We start from the raw sequence: 18712 nt of genomic DNA, 5'->3' as shown, positions 1-18712 counted from the left end.
CAAAATGTATTGCTTAGAAATATCACATAAGATTAATTGTTGAATGAAAATCGCTTGTTGGTCAATTTTTGAACAAAACAAACGACGCTTACCCTGACATTCACCCGGTTTCTTTTCTTTTGGGTCGATGCGATTTTTACAGTTGTTTTTTTAAACTTTGGGGTTTGGGGTGGTCAATCGTTAGTGTTTCGTGTTCATTTATTGTGTTTTGTTGAATTATGGATGTCTGTTAGTCACTTTTCGATATGGTATGCTTTTTTTTTCTTTTTTTGATTTCTTATGCTAACGTTTACTCTTTTTTTCAATGAAGTTACTTTTCAAAGTGCGCATATGGTACTAATAATTCCAGGTTCTCAGGTCGTACGGTTGTCTTTCATTGCTTACATCCACTTCATTTGAACTTCGATGGATAATTGTCTCATTTGCAATCATACCACATCTGCTTATTTTACATTTATCACAAGCAGGCAATTGAGAATAAATCTATAATTTTATATGTGTCAATGACTTGCCACTGAATATCTAGAAATGAACTAACTTTTGGTACAGGGCTCATTTCACAAAATATCTTAGGATTAAAATTGATCGTAAGTTATACTGAAATGTTCATGACTTACGAGTATTTTCACTCGTACGATTGTTTGTGAAATGAGTCACAGAGGTGTAATGCATAGCAGAAAATACTTACTCTGCTTATAAAAAAGGCGTTTACAACCTTCACATTTACCTTATGGTTCAAAGTAAGCTTAAACTCCTCTGGATTGGGTGAGTTGTCTTGCAAAATAGTAAATCGTTTAAACTGTAGTATTTCCTGTCGTCCTAACCACAACGGAGCATTCTAAGAGAAACAACAACATTAGTCTTTAATTTCTTTGAATATAACCTTAAAACTGTTATTAGATCTTTGAATATTGTATTTTTGGGTATTAATATTGATTTTGTTATCTGTAAATTAAAACCATACTATATAGTATATAATATTTGCACTTTCACGGGTCTTCAATCTGTCGATGCCTATATCTTGGCAATGCACAAGGTCACGTTTTTTTTTCTGACTGTTAATGACGTCTTTACACTAAATCCACTGGATGTTGGATGTCAACTGATTGACATTTTAGTCTTAGATACATGATGTTTTTATTAGTTGTTATTGGGTTTGAACTAGTTGTTAGAAACTACGAGTACTCTCATACCTGTACATTGTGTCTTTTTTGTTGGGATGCATAAATACCATACCACGTCCGGTCTGTGTACATTATGTATCTATTAGATATTTTTCTGCTTTGTATCGATCTGATGAGTTAAGCCATTTTTTAACTGATTTTTATCGTTTGTTCTTATGTTCTGCTGTAACACGACTGTCCCATGTTAGGGGAGGGTTGAGCACTTACAAACATGTTTAACCCAGCCAGACTCTTTATGTGCCTGTCCCAAGTAAGGAACCTGTAGTTCAGTGGTTGTCGTTGGTTCATGTCTGTCATATTTGTCTTTCGTAAAATGTTTTGTTATAAATAAGCCGGTTGGATTTCTTAATTGAATTGTTTCATATTTTTCATGTCGGAGGCTATTAAAGCCGACTATACGGCATGGTTTTTTCTCATTGTTGAAGGTCGTACGATTGCCTATAATTGCTTGCATCCACTGCATTTGAACTTTGGTGGATAGTTGTCTCATTGGCAATCATACCACATCTTCCTCATTTTCATATTATTCATCTAAATTTAAGCAGATAAGTATAATATAATACAAATAATAATAAAAACCCATAAATATTATAATAAGTCTTGCAATGTCTTCAAATGCAATAGATAATTTGAGGTTTTATATAAATAAATGAATACTTTATCAAATTGCAATACAACTTATAGAATATAAATTATTACAATAAATATTCAATGCATTAGTGTAACAGTAAAAGCAGTCATTGTACAGTGTAGAATATAGATATGTGGCGGAAAATGACAATTACCATTTGATAACTAGGGAATTAAAAACTACATATTACGGATTTATTTTCGACATTTAGCAAAACTTTACCAAAATATTACGTTCTTCACATTGTGAACTGATAACAACTGTTAAAGCTTAAATTTATATCAATTGAATATATCTTACCGTGTTCAACTTGTCCAATAAAACAACAATGGGGGAGTTATGGTCATATACCATTGTCCAGAAATCAACAACAGTTTCTGCTAGTGGACATTGCGTTACTAAAATTTTACTGTCATATGTATATCCCTGTAAATGGCAATTACATTTTATTATGCATGAACACTTATAAATTGGGCAAATCATATTTTCCATTGTTATCATAAAGTAAATAGATATAAGAAGATGTGGTATGAGTGCCAATGAGACAACTCTCCATCCATAAAAGTAAACCATTATAGGTCAAAGCACGGTCTTCAACACGGAGCCTTGGCTCAAACCGCACAGCAAGCTATAAAGGGCCCCAAAAATTACTAGTGTAAAACCATTCAAACGGGAAAACCAACGGTTTAATCTATATAACAAACGAGAAACGAGAAACACTTATGAACTACATCAACAAACGACAACTACTGAACATCAGATGCATGCATGTGATATAAAAATATATTTGCTACAAGTACAAACTATCACAATGCTTTTTGTCAGCAAAACGAGCTGCTTGTTGAATTTATATGTCAATCCTTTGTCAATTCGTCTTAAATTTTAAACAAAAATAATATCAAATGCAAAGGCTTAGGACCTTTTTGGTTATATAGTTCTCCAACAGTTTAGGTTCTTATACATCCTTGGCTTTAAATTATTCAGCTTAGAACGTTCCTGATGAAGGTAAATCCAGAAAAGCGCTTCGGGCGCATGCCATTTATAATGTGGAGTTATCATTTTTTAGTAGTAGCTTTTAATAGCACCGGAACAAGAAAGCATAAAAAACCCAGCATAAACATATCTAAAAGGATACGTGTTCAACAGGGAAGTCCCACATTGACTTTTTTATTTTTTTAAAAACTTGGTATGACTGTTGCAAAACTTCAATTATATTGACAACATTGTGTTTTGCTTAAAATACATCATCTTCCGAAAGTCTTCTTCAACGATTAGTGACAATACACGAAGAGCGGCATGTAGCCCTTGTTAAGTTTCAATCTAACTTCACACGAAAAGTTCTTCTAAAATATGATTTAAACCTGTATATTCATTTAAAGATATAGTAACGGTTGTTGATTTCAATTTATCTCCTTTATTATTACTTGCATTTGGCAATATGTGTTTTAAATCTTTAAATGTAAATCAATTATAACAGAAACGTTTACTCACGGGTATAATCACTGCATTGATGTAATCATTACGCGTTCTTGCATATGACATTGTATACGGTCTATATCTGTTGTCTAAAACAAAATTAAATAAATTCATTACTTCTTAATTGTTTGAGCTCTGTCTGCAACGAACTCTGTTCTATTTTTAATTAAGTATGGTTGAATGAATGAACCAGCATTTTATCATTAAATGTAAAATATTTAATAGATTGAATTTTAATTTTCTATCCGAGACATAATTATTCTGAACTAAATATAAACAATACATGTCAAATGAGAGTTAAAAAATATCGCATATATCAATTTAATAATGTCAACTTGGCAGCACGGAATTGCAAATACAAAAAAAAAGTTTATAAATATAGCAGAACAGAACTTCATCATTAAAAAAGGTATATATTTGAACTGGATACCTTTCAACAGCTTATGTTTAATAGCAAATTTAATAAAACATATTTTTCGGTATTCTGTCACTTGATATATTGACTGGGTCCTCACAAGTACCGCCAATGTCAATAAAATTATACAACGAGACTTTTTTCTTCTAATCAACGACAAAAACGTTTTTTGTTGAACTCATTGTCAAATTTAAAATTGCTATCTAAAACACCTTTTTTGGCGTGTTTGTTAGAATGATTTGTATGTTTGTTTGAATGTTTTAGTTAGTTTTATGTATGTCTGTGATGAATGTTTACACAGTTTTAACTGCAGGATCACAATTTTTGTCACATCAACTTGTCATGTTTGTTTGGGCTACTTACTCAATTTTTGTCAATATAACGGAACTATAAACAACTGTAATACAAGTGGGAGGTTTAATGAGCTAGCTATAATGCAAAAATGCCGAACTCCAAAGCAAATTCAAAAAGAGGGAGGTCCATAAAAAACTGACAAAATCAAACGATATCAATCAACAAAACAAGTGAAAAACAACTGCCATATTCCTGGATTGGTGCATTTATTTCCCGCAGAAAAGGGTTGGTTAAACCTGGTTTTAAAGCTAATATTCAGATTCAACTTATTTATAAAAGAGAGGCGAAAGATACCAGAGGGACATTCAAACTCATAAGTCGAGAAAAAAACTGACAACGCCATGGCTAAAAAAGAAAAAGACAAACAGACAAACAATAGCACACAAAACACAACATAAAAAGCTAAAGACTAAGCAACACGAACCCCACCAAAAACAGTGGGTGATCTTAGGTACTCCGGAAGGGTAAGCAGATCCTGCTCCACATGTGGCACCCGTCGTGTTGCTCATTTTAGTACAAACCAGGTAATAAGTCTAATTCGGTAGGTCACATTCGTGAAAAGGGGACGAGAAACTTGTATCTACGTTGGCCACTCTTTTTTATGAAACAAAGAAATACCAACTCTTTCAATTGGTCTTTTAGTTTGGAATTGGGAATATTTGTATAAAGTGTAGAAAAGTCAAATGTTTTAAAACTATTGCAAGATGAAAGAGTCTTAGATTGTATGACTCTAAAAGATCTTTGGAATTTTTTAATATCCACATCTGATTCACGCCACCTCTAGAATAAGTAGTTTTACAATAACTTTGAAGCCTGGCTTTGATTGCTGATAAAATTGATGTTAATAATTTAGAAAGAGGTTTCGTTAAGCTCTTGGAAGACCCAGCAATATACCGTTGTTTGTAAGGACACTTATGTAGTTTAGGCATCCAACAGAGTGATGAAAGATCCAGTTCTTCATCTTTGGTTGAAATTCTAAAGGAACATAGAACAGACCTATGATTATCCAGAATTTCCTCTTTAGTAAGTGTCGTGGGGTAATATGTTGAGTTTCCAAGTGAATTGTCAATACATAATTCATTTATCAAGCAGTTTATATAATGTGAATAACACACAAAAATGATGTTGTTTGGGACTTTATCTGCGGGACAACAACATATTTGTCATTGAGGTAGGACAAGTGTTTTGCAACATTTAGGTCTTTAAAGATTGATGTAGCATAGGTATTGATAGACCCATTCAGTTACTTAATTCTAGTTTGTATTAACGACCTCACAGCCTTAATCCATTCGGAAAGAGTATCTATGTCTTCTTTATCGCTTTTAACCCATTGCCTGGCATAATCCTCGACTGAATCTATCAGTATTTTGAAGTTGTGTTTCCAATTGATTGGTTTAGGCTCATGATATTTCGGACCTTTCGATAACACATTTCGCAGGGAAGTGTTATTGCCAATGTTGAGGTCACCGGTAATAACATGGCCAGCCGGATTTGAAGTCGTCAATATTGAGATCCTGCAACACGTGTTTTTAATTGAAAATTTTATGCAATTGGTTTGGTATAGGTATAAGAAATGATAGGTACAGACTGGTCTTTAAAATAGGGAAGTATTTTCGATTGAACTAATTTATGATGAAGGATATTGCCCAAGTTGAATGTCATGTTATATATATATCGTTTTTCAGCACATGATAATAATTGAATAAACTAAATGTATTCTTTACTCACGTGGAAATATTTTCTTTATCGAATTTTTCGATATATTTTCTTTTGATGTAGCAGCAGAAAATGCTGATGGAGGATACACGGGTCTTAGGATTTCCAATCTCTAAATCAAAGATATAATTTAATTGACAACTGGTTATAACATTCATTATAAGGTTAGTGGTTTGAAAGGGAAAGCAGTAATGCAATTAGGTTAACCGAAAAACATTCCCCTCTAAAAAATAAAAACAAAACAACAAAAAAAAAAAACAAAAAAAAAAATTAAAATAGAAATAACAGAGTCTAAGTCATTTGTAAGTGGTTCTTACAAATACACATAAAACAAATTAAACAGGGTCAGCTAAAATATCTTTTTTACAAAGTTGAGACATACTGATTGTATTTCCAGGGGGCATCAAATATGTTTGAATTTGTTTTAAGTTATAATTAAGTAGGGTATGATTTATTGGATTTGAATTAATATAAAACATTCCTTCAAACACACTTTTAATGGTAAAAATACCTGAAATTCTAGTTTATAAAGTTTTTGATTTCGTGGTAATTTCTTCTGTTCTTGATCCGAAATATATTGACAGAACTCTTTCTTTGGAATAGACGTATCTGGTACTGTAAATAACTCTAACAAGGCTTCAAAGATTGCCTCATATTGTTCCTGCAATTGAAATCAACTCAATTTGAAAGATCATGTTTTCTCTTTATAGTTCTTTCGTAGATGTTTTACTTTTTGTTCAAATTATTTGTCTCAGATCTAAACGTTTATTACATAGATAAGTGGCACTCAAAGTAGAACTCAGTACAAATAGTCCCTATCAACCGTGCCTTTTTTGACATTATAACATTTACGGAAGCTTCAGTTGTTTCTAAGCCAAGTGATTTGGAAATGTTAGAGCCAGTAAGTTTTGTCTAGTGGGTTGTTCTATTGGAAATTTCTTCTCTAATACAAAGAACAATTCTATTGAATTTAACCCGTTCCATTATATTTTCTATTCTATCTTATTATTTTTATATCACAAAACGTTGCCAGATTTAGTGGGATTTAAATGCTCAAAAACATTTATCTTAACGTAACAAAATGTACTGAATGTGCCTATAACATTCTCATCTAGTAGTCTTTTGATGTATAGTTGCCTTATACTCAGTCAAACCACATTAACCTTTCATGATTTTTTTATTCGTGTTAAAAGAGAGGCGAAAGATATCAAAGCGATATTGAAACTGATAAGTCGAAAAAACTATAGCAAAAATACCGAACTCTTAGGCAAATTCTAAATGGGAAAAGTCCATAAAAACTGACAAAATCAAACATTGTCAATCAACGGAACAATTGAAAAACAAATTGCCATATTCCTGGCTTGGTACAGGCATTTTCCGAAGAAAATTAACTGACAATGCCATTGCAAAAAACTTAAAACCATGAAAAGACAAACAACAGTACATTAAATACAACATAGAACAATAAAGACCGAGCAACACGAATGTTACGTTAAGATGAGTTTTGTTTGGACTATCCAAAATTATTTAATCTACTTATCAAACCCTGTGGTCTTGGGGGTAACTGATAATGATCATATGAGAAACATATGTCATGGATAACGACAAAAGGTCGAATAGATGAGACGAATGTAAATTGATTACAAACTAAACGGATTTCACGTGGGTATTGCTGTGTTTGTTTATTCTACATTGGCTAGAGGTATAGGTGATGGGTTGAGATCTCACAAAACATGTTAAAACCCGCCTGTCACAAGTCTGGGGCCTCTAGCCTTTGTCAGTCTTGTGTTTTTTTTTTATAATTTTGGCTCATTTGTATGTTTCGGAGTTAAGTGTGGCGTCCATTTCGCTCAACTAGTATACATTATTGTTTAGGGGCCAGCTGAAGCCCGACTCCGGATGCAGATTTTCTCGCTGCGTTGAAGACCCATTGGTGGCCTTGGGATGTTTTCTGCTCTTTGGTCGGGTTGTTGTCTCTTTGACACATTCCCCGTCTCTTTCTCTATTCTATTCATTGGAAGGACTATGCTTCTTACACAAAAATCCTCTCTAAATAAAGGCAACAGTAGTATACCGCTGTTCAATAGTCATAAAACGATTTAACTGAAACAAATCCGGGTCACAAACCAAAAACCGAGGGAAACACATCAACTATAGGAGTAAAAAAAAAACAACGGAACAACAGAAACACTGAACTGCTACAAAAACAAACGCCAACATATATAGAAACGGACAATTTGATAACAACTGCCATATGTTATGAGGGTTATGAGGAAGGACGACTGAACTCAACAAACAACACCACATAACATTTACGTTAACCATCACAAATTGGGAAATTGGTTCATTTATATGATATGTCTGTGTCTCAACTCACTAGAGACATGTTTTAGCAGTCTTAGATCTTTAGATACCAGAATAGTCGTCTAATCTGTAATTTTACCGATTTTGTCCAATTTTGGATTGTGCCATTTGGATTGAGTGTGGGTTCGTCTGGCTTATGCTACATGCGTAACAGGAGAGGCTTATCATAACGACACAGCCTGTCTTGTTCCTCTCGAAGTACATACGATTTCCTCAGTTTTTGTTTGTTACCTTGATTTGTATCTTCTTAATCGATTGATGAAATTTGGACATCGGTAAACTGCTGTTGCCTTAATTGAGAACCTAACATTTAGCAACACAGTCTCAACCAAATCATAGGTTTCACAGATAAGCTCCCGAATGGTCATTGCCATCGTTTAGTTTCCTTTTTGTGCCCATATACATTTTTTTTACATATTTTACATGCTGTGTCTGTTCATAGGAAACATAGTAGCAGTTTTATATCTGATTGGTCATTTATTTCAAGATCTTTTCTACTGACAATAATGTTCCAAAGTTTGTTCAAATTCATACAAAATGATAAATTGGAACTAATAAGAATAATCCCAATTTGGAATTGATCCTTTGATGTATATCACAGTGACATCTGTGAGAAACCACATGACAACATATGAAATCAATACATTTAAAATTAAACATAAAGCAAACAAATTGCAAACGAGTAGCAATACAGGCCTCTTTACTATGGTAATGGTATTTCAACAATTATACCTACATATGTTTGAACCATATTCATTCTGTCTTTTCTCATCATCTGTATACATTCCATAACATTTATATGACCAACTTTCTTTCCATTTTCATATAATGAATCTATGGCTATGAATGTTCCTGTACGTCCAATTCCAGCGCTTTAGAATTAATTAAGAATTAGTTTAATCTTATCTAACGTGTAATGATGTCAATTACTAACTTTTTCAAATGTAAGTGTACGTAAGAAATAGAACAAAATTAGTATTATATATACGTACACCAGAAGAAAGATTGATTGCAAAAGCTTTGTTCTAGACAATTATTTTTAATAACGTTGGAATAGTAAGTTGAAAGCATTATTTTAGTTGTTTTACATAATTTCTATCTCAACATACATGATGTTAATATAAGTAGTACACAGTACACGTTATCTAAGATAATATTTGATGAGGTAATTTTCACTGATGAAGGTACGTCACCGCTGCTGGTGGAATGTTCCTCGGGGATATCATCATCTCTTTAGTCAGTGTTTTGGTTCTAACATGATTTATATCCTACCTTTCTCAAATTCTCCTTTGATAAATATTGAAATATCTAAGTAACAAGTTCGACAGCCTCCATCCAATATGCTAACCTTAAGTAGATTTTTTTATTTTCAGTTTCCCTCTGATCATACAAATCAAATATTCAACTATTAACACATGCTTTGTGGTCAAAATGTTTAGTATTGCACTTTCTTGATGAAGTTTAGTCCATGAAAGCACTTCGGAGACAAAAAATATATAAAGTGAAATTTTTGATTTCTGACCCACTGACATAAACATGTTTATATTAGACTAGTTTTCTCTTAACATTCATACCTGCAATGTACGACCGTTGGTCCAAGTTGATTACATGTTTTACTTTTTACTTTCCTGTAAAATTTGACCACTTTGATGCTGTCTGGAACACCATGGTCTGGCCACTGAGTGAAATGAAAATGGTGAATTTCTCTTTCTTGCCCCCTCTGAAATGGATATACTACTGTTATTAGAGGTATAAACGACATATTGTGTAAAAGAGATCTATCATACATATAATCAACGCATTTTACTGTAATCGAAATAAAAGATTTTTTAAACATTTGAATTCGAAAATCTTTTTTTATCAGTGATGTTCATAAATAAAACAACGTGAAGTCACACGTATCCGAAAAATATAAGCAAAACTTAAAAGTAAGTTCAAACCAGCTAAGGAGTAAATCTTAAAAACAATATATAACGTCAGTTTAGCAAAGTTGCAGTTTTAAGCCTAATTTGTCTTGAACAAAATTAGGGTTTTTGAATATACATCTTACCTGAACCTATTCCAACAGTAAGACAGTTTGATTTCTTACTCGAAATATAATTTCTAATTATCATTTGGACTTATGTATCCTTTCAATAAGCCAAGTTTCATTTCAGATTATCTGACGTGATATATTTGGAATTGTAATCGATTTGAATTTGCATCACATAAATTCATCCAAAAAACATTTAACAATGTTTAGTTTTCTAAATTGGATAGAAATGATATTATTTACACCCATGATATCATTTAGATATATTGAAATCTGATAAATCCTTCATAAACATCTAAAAAAAAAAAACTTAACCTGACAGTAAACAGGACAACTAACGTAATTTCAATTAATGTATCTAAAGATACCAAATAAGCAACATGCTACATTGTAATTTTTCCTACTTAATCGATAACAAATATAAAATGCTAAGATAGAAACAACTCAATTCTGGTGTCACTGTTATCGTTTTGTGAACAGATGTATCTATGATGTAACAATTATCCGTTTGAAAAACTTGTATAGGTTTAAGTTTAGGCCCTGAACACATTCTTAGAGTGTATACATGTAATTATAAGAATTGAATGCTTCTTTTTTGTAATTTTATAGCGCTGTAAAAGACTTAATTTTCAAAGTTGCCATATTCCAATATTTTTTCCACTTGTTTTATACAATATGTGTCCAAATTCAGAGACATACATACTAGGTGTGACCTATATATCATGATTTTGCAATCAAATTAATAACAAACGTTGTATGTTTTATAAGTAATATTTAATTCATCAACGTCCTATGTTTCTCCTTTTTTGTTTTAATTTATACGTACAATTGAAAAAAGGGGCGAAAGATACCTAAGGGACATTCAAACTCATAAGTCGAAAATAAACTGACAAAGCCATGGCTGAAAAGAAAAAGACAAACAGACAAAAAATAGTACACAAAACACAACATAGAAAAACTAAAGACTGAGCAACACGAACCCCACCAAAAACTTGGGGTGATCTCAGGTGCTCCGGAAGGGTAAGCAGATCCTGCTCCACATGTGGCACCCGTCGTGTTGCTCATGTTAGTACAAACCGGGTAATAAGTCTAATTCGGTGGATGACATTCGGGAAAAGGGGACGGGATTGTAGTTACGACATTATGAACATATCCGCTATCATCTGTGAAACGGGTATTCCGTAACGGTCTACCAACTTGTGATGACGTCCGTAAAATATACGAAGGGATGATTTCAACTTCACCACTTGGGACTCTTGGTTTAATAGCTTCCTTCCCTGGAGTATCGTATCAACTGGGAGATATGCAGGCGGAAACTTCTAAGGTTTTTTTTTGCAATTTAGTGATAGATGTTCATGAGCAACGAGTTACATGGTTGTATCATTTATTTCTTTATTTGCAGCATATTTCTTAGTATGAAAAAAGAACTATTGGAATGGAAAAAGTGAAATAACAATTAAGCTATCTTTATGCAGATTCGTCATGTTCGTGGGTTTATTAAACTGAATATTTTTGTTGAGCTATATTGAGGACAATAATGAAATTACCACTAAGTTTTTGTTCGATAATGTGAGCAATCTATAAACATAAACTGTATATTCTCTTTCTTCTTTCATTTTTACTATATAGTTGTTTACTACCAATGGTTCATTAACTGTTTCGGGCCAATATCTTTCACACTTTATCTGAAGAAAATGTATGAATGTAAATGAGCATCGTACAGAAGTGTTTGATTGTCACATTATTATAATAGAGGTTTTGTTTTTGATTCATTTTTTATCTATTTGTAATGTCACAAAATCAGCAATGATTGAATTCCTGTTTTTAAATATTTGTCAAACAAAGGTTTTCATACTATTTAAAAAAAAAGTCTATTCAATTCCATTAAACATTTAAATTATTTCTAGACAAAGTAATAAGTTAAGGAAAATATGGTAAGATAATAATTACCCTTTTATTTTCTACCAGCTGTGTTACCATTACTATTTCCTGCACATTTTCTTGCCACATCATATGCCAGAAATCTCTCACTGTATTCTTTTTTGGACCTTAATATTGAGAAAATAAAAGTAAAGACAGTTACATGATATCATATCAGGAAAGAAAAGCATACCTATCAAAAAGATAAAGTGGATTGTGAAAATTACGAAACTAAGTTCCAAATAATATTATACTTTCTACGTCTGATCAAAGCTTAGTTTTTTAGATGGTATTTAACTATAACAAATCCCGAATACACAGTTTCTAAAACGTAGTTTGAGGGCATACATGTTGTTACATACTTTAAGGAAAAAATTCGTCACCATTATCGTTGTTTGTAAACTAATAGATGATAGCTAACGCATAGCACTAAATCAAATTAAGACACCAACATAAAGTAAATTCATTATTGTTATAGTATGTGTGTAGTCCCCAAAAACATAGGATGATATTAAGTATGGAACGCCACAGCTGTCTTATGTGGAACTCTGATATTACGTTATGTTGTTTTATTATTACTTGATGATATTTAGTCTTTACATAATACGGTTTTGACATTACGTAATGATGTTTTGATATATCTCAATATGGAATAGTCATTACTTTATGATATTTCGATGTTACACGATATGGTTTCGTATTGACTTGATATAGTTTTGTCATTACTTAATATGGTTTTGTTATTACTCGACGTGGTTTCACCATTATTTAATGTGGTTGTGTCATTAGGCTATATGGTTTTAACATTACTTGATGTGTATGTGACTTAACGTAATGTATTTGTTTCATTACATGATGTGGTTTTATTATTTCGTAACGATAATTTGCCAATTCTTTATATGGCTTTAACATAATGATGTTTCAAACTTTTCACAACATGATGTGTTTGATTCAGTATATGATGTGGTCCTGTCATTCTTTGATGTGGTTATCACATTACTTGATGAGAAAAAACCACGTCACCAATTCGGAAAAACTAGTTCTATTTTTAAATAAATTTCCATGTTTTATGGCCTTGGATGAGTGTGGCCATCAATCGAGTTAGAGTTCAAATTAAAGTTCGGGTTAATGTTCGAGTTAAACTTTGAGTTTATCTTTGATTTCGAGTTAGAATTCCAGCCATTATTAGAATTAAAGTTCTAGTTAGCATTAAGTTTCGAGTTGAACTTCGAGTTTGAGTCACATTTAAAGGTAGAGTTCGAGTTACAATTCGACTTCAGCTTTGAATTTGAGTCACCTTTTGAGGTAGAGATTGAGTTAGACTCGAATTTGAGTCTCATTTAGGTTACGGTTGTGATATTCGAGTTATCTAATATGAGTTTGTATTTAAATGTTCTATCGCGGATCAAGGGTTTTTGCTTGGGCTTCCGAAAAGAGGGCTCAGGGGTATGCGTACAACAGATAATTATAAACAATGTTACAGTATAGAAAACACCACATAGAAATTGAAATAAAGTTAGATGTGGTGTGATTGCCAATGAAACAACTTTCCACCAGAGTTCAAATGTAGTGGATGTAAGCAATCATAGGCAACCGTACATCCCTCAACACACCGTATAGTCGGCTACAAAAGGCCACCACGTGAAAATGTGAAACAATTCAAACGAGAAAACTAACGGTCTAATTTATAACTAAACAATCTACGAAAAACAAATATGACACACATGAAACAACGACAACCATTGAACTACAGGCTCCTGACTTGGGGCAGGCACATAAAGAAAGTGTACGTGGCGGAGTTTAACATGTATGTGAGCGCTAAACCCTAACGTAACCTCGGATTTTAGTGTAACAGCACAACATAAGAAAAAAATGTGAAAAAACAGTTTCAATTGGCTTAACTCAATAGATCGATATGAATGGGAAATATAAATCCATCGGGGTGATCTCGGGTGCTCCGGAAGGGTAAGCAGATTCTGCTCAACGTGTGGCACCCGTCGTGTTATTCGTGAAGGTAAAAACCTAGTGATTTGGTTTTATTTGGTAGTTCACATTCGAGGAAAAGATGACGGGATTGTGGTTACGACTACTGGAACATATCCGTCGTCACCTGTGAAACAGATATTGCAACAAGTGCGAGGTATATAAAGGCAACAGTAGTATACCGCTGTTCGAAATTCATAAATCGATTGAGAAAAAAACAAATCCGGGTTACAAACTAAAACTGAGGGAAACACATCAAATATAGAGGAGAACTACGAAACAACAGAAACACAACATTAAAATGTAACACACACAGAAACGAACTATAATATAACAATGGCCATTTTCCTGACTTGGTACAGGACATTTTAAGAAAAAAAATGGATTGAACCTGATTTTGTGGCTAGCCAAACCTCCCGCTTTTATGGCAATGTTAAATATAACATTAGAATGACAACAATACATGACAGGAGTACAATACAAATAAATGGGAGAACACATAGGACAGAGAAACATACGAATAATAGCTAACAAAAGGTACCAGGTTTAGAATGTAATACGCAAGACGCGCGTTTCGTCCACACAAAACTATTCAGTGACGCTCAGATAAAAAAAGTTCGAAAGCCAAAACAAGTAGAAAGTTGAAGAGCATTGAGGACCAAAAGTTCCAAAAAAGTTGTGCCAAATACGGCTAAGGTTTTCTGTCTGGGATAAGAACATCATTAGTATTTAGAATAATACATACTTTTGCAAACAACTATATAATAGATATACATGATAACACCGAAGTGGTGACTAACTACAGAATAAAAACGGATACATAAAACAACATAAACCAGCACATAAAAATTCACAGCCGAGTTAGCCAAAGAGATCAACGCACAAAGGGACGTCACATTTGAATTTCTAAAAATGTTCCCCAAAATAGTATATCAGACAATGCAATTTATTGAAATAAAAGATTGATATTCGTATATGTTCAAATGATCATACACGCTAACAAAAAGTCGAAGAATTCTTATTTTATAGAATTGATGCTTTGTCGCTTAGTCCGATCCCCCCATTTCCCTGTAACTTTAGTCTGAGTTGATTTAAAATGTCTCATTTGTTGACAATAAATTACAAGTCTTTTCATTTGTTCTCGTTTGAATTGTTTTTACATTTTTTATTTCGGGACAGTTTATAGCTTACTATGTGGTATGGGTTTTGCTCATTGTTGAAGACCATACAGTCATATATAGTTGTTATATTCTACGTCATTTGGTATGTGGTTGAGAGTTGTCTCATTGGCGATCATACTACATTTTCTTATTTTTATATAAGGTTTTTTTGCATTAAATATTACTGAATTAAACTGTTTTGACATGATAAATTTGTAAACCTCCATGAATTGTTATAAAACTTGTATAGGAGTTATTCTTCAAGATCAAGATAAAGCATCTACAGAAAAATATTTTTTTTTTAAATTTTGTTTTTACCGATAAATGTACCGATAAATGTAGTCAACATTACGCTTTTACACTGACAGCAGCAATATCAGGCGAAACACAGGGTTCCGTGGAATCTTTTACGAATTTATTATAATACTGCTTCCATTTGAGAACTAAGGTAAAAAACGGCAGGACCAAGTAGTTTGGGGATATCCCCCTTATGTCCGAAATACTGTTAACTTTTTAGTACTTTTTTTCTTAGTTTTGTCTGCCGTTCCCCTTTTTCATACCAAATAACTCTGAACAACTACTCGAACTTTAATGTGAACTTTAACTCAATGGCTAGATAGCGATACTCATTCAAAGCACATTAAACAAATGACATATGGAAATCGGTTTAAAAATAGAACATATTTTTTTCCGAAATGGTCATGAGGTTTTACCTCATCAAGTAATGTGATACATGTAACCACATCAAAGAATGACAGGACCACATCAAATACTGAAACAAACACATCATGTAGTGTAAAATCGTCAAAATTTGAAACATCATGACGTAATGTGAAAGCCATATAAAGAATTGGCAAATCATTATTACAAAATAATAAAACCACATCATGTAATGAAACAAATACATTACGTTAAGTCACACACACATCAAGTAATGTTAAAACCACATTGCCTAATGACACAACCACATTAAATAATGGTGAAACCACATGGAGTAATGACAAAACCATATGAAGTAATGACAAAACTATATATCAAGTCAATACGAAACCATATCGTGTAATATCGACATATCATTAAGTAATGACTATTCCATATTGAATTATATCAAAACATCATTACGTAATGTCAAAACCATATTATGTAAAGACAAAATATCATCAAGTAATGATAAAACAACATAACGTAATATCAGAGTTCAACATAAGACAGCTGTGGCGTTCCATAATTAAGTGACAATTTTTTTATCAATTAATTGGAGTTCCTGTGTATGCTTCTGATGCAGACGTTGGAATGTCAACGTATATTTTCTGTCCCTGCTTCACGAAATTTGTAGACACAACCAATTTTACACCTCCATACCGAAGAGAGTTCAAGTGTTGCCATTGGTCAGGAATGATGTAGTCAGAATTAGATCGCGCAGCATTGTAATCACAAATGTTGACTTAATCTGCCAAGGGTAGAGAGAAAGGGACCGGATCGTTAACCTTGGCTAGCAAAGATTGATGCCAAAGAAAATGTACAAACCAAGACAAACAAAACTAAATTAAGGCAAGGAAAATTGACAAAATTATGAAAAATTATGAAATTATGAAATAATTATGGAAAATTATGAAAATGATAACTATAATAATAACAATCATAATACTGATAATAAAACACGGGAATGTCTAGATAACACTATAATTTGTTAGTATGTATTTGGTAAAACAAATTAACTACATCATCATGAAGGTGATGTCCTTCCATGTTGTACTACAGCAAGAATAGAGCCTAATTGTTTGTTTTGCCATTACATATATCTGAAATATATTACACACAGAGAGAAATATCTTAATGTGGATTAAGAAAATTTTACCAAATACTAGTTCTTATTTATTTGTAATTATCTAAAAATTACAAATAAATGAATTACAATAATATAAATAGGAAATATTTTTACATCAAAAGATAGCATTCATGATATATATATATACGCACCTTGTGATGCTATGTATGCCTTTTCCCTTTCATAGTTCTGAAAAGGTTTACAATGAAGTAATGAAAACACATGTTTTTTTCATTTGTCGTAACCATAATCCAAACCATCGTACATCGGTTATTACCTATAAACGAATTATGCCTTTCTCAATTTGTGATTTTGATTGTAACTTGTTTTGTATTTGCTGCTTCTTCGCTTTATTTAGAAAAGAGCAAATAAATTTCGGCTAGAAGTCATATTTATGTTTGTGGGTACGATGCAATATTTTCTATGTTTTCGTGTCAACAAGCAGTTTTAAAATGTGGTTCCGGGTTAGTAAAGGGCAGGGTTAATATTCACAACACATTATTATGACCTCGTCTTATATATTTGACAATGGACATTAAATAATGATTCATCTACCGTTTTACTATGATCTGTTTGTTTTTCATTACTGTAAAATTGTACGAACAAAATGATAATTGTAATATACCAAAATACTTCTGATACAGTACTAACCTTCACTTCTGAAATAACAGGGATACTGGTTTGATATCGTGTTTTTAATAAGTCGACATGAGAAAAAATAAAATGCAATGTTTCTTCTTCTTTTTTTCCAACAGAAATACATACAAAACCGATTATAAAATTCTTGGTACTCAAAATCTGTATAATTTTATTGTGCAATTGCAACAATCAGTAAGTTGACTTATTGGTATTGACCACATTTTAAACATGAAAATTTTTGAAAAGCTCTCAAATTCAGTTTAAAATGGAATTAATACTTCCTAAAACAGAACCTAAATACTTTTAAAACTTACATCAATATAACTAGCATTTATATAATCGTGCTTTGGGTCTCCCTTCAGAACAACCCTCGAATGATCATCTACAATACATATAGGTACATTGTTTGTGTGGGTGGTGAAAACATGCTACAGTATAATTTTGATCATTTAAATGAAGACATAAACTGGGCATTTCATTTTTCAAAGGCAAACTCAAAAATACCTTTTCTCGTGAAATATGTCATCTTACATTAATAAATCACTCTGCTTCTTCATCAACATGAAATTAGGAACATCTGGAGCTAGAGAGATAGACAATTTAAAACCATAATGAAATTACCACTTAGAATAATGGGCTTGTACAAGCAAAAAGGGGTATTTTTATAGAAACACTTACATACATTATGTTCGACATGTTTTGCACTGACTGAAAAAGTTTTATATGCCCTATATGGTACATTGAAAAAATATTTTTTTTTTCGTTATAAATATTGAGCCATAGTGTCGTGCACATTTGCACTTGATACGCATGAAGAATTGAAAAATGATATTGTCAGTTAGGTCCGACGGAATGTATGTCACATTCTTTTCATTATGAATGCCACCATATAAGCATGAAACTCACGGTTCATAATTTTAATTTTTTCCCGAAAAATTAGATGTATGCTTTAAAATAGTTGTCTTCATTCTCCGTAACAAACGTGAACAAATCATAGAAATCCTTCTATT

The 18712-nt window shown here is 32.4% G+C and overlaps 1 protein-coding gene across 1 annotated transcript in view; it reads right to left on the bottom strand.

Moving 5' to 3' along the window:
- LOC127738025 (receptor-type tyrosine-protein phosphatase epsilon-like) overlaps positions 1-18712 on the bottom strand; it is a 264382-nt gene that overhangs the window by 2706 nt on the left and 242964 nt on the right. The window contains exons 22-24 of the mRNA XM_052249048.1: positions 3307-3380; positions 2116-2241; positions 728-838 (exon numbers count right to left, since the gene is read on the bottom strand). Coding sequence (XP_052105008.1) covers positions 728-838; positions 2116-2241; positions 3307-3380 — 311 coding nt within the window. The remainder of the gene's footprint in view (positions 1-727; positions 839-2115; positions 2242-3306; positions 3381-18712) is intronic.

The sequence above is a fragment of the Mytilus californianus genome, unplaced genomic scaffold (assembly GCF_021869535.1).
Source record: "Mytilus californianus isolate M0D057914Y unplaced genomic scaffold, xbMytCali1.0.p SCAF_1, whole genome shotgun sequence".
Classification (NCBI taxonomy): domain Eukaryota; kingdom Metazoa; phylum Mollusca; class Bivalvia; order Mytilida; family Mytilidae; genus Mytilus; species Mytilus californianus.
This window is presented reverse-complemented; position numbering and strand designations above follow the sequence as displayed.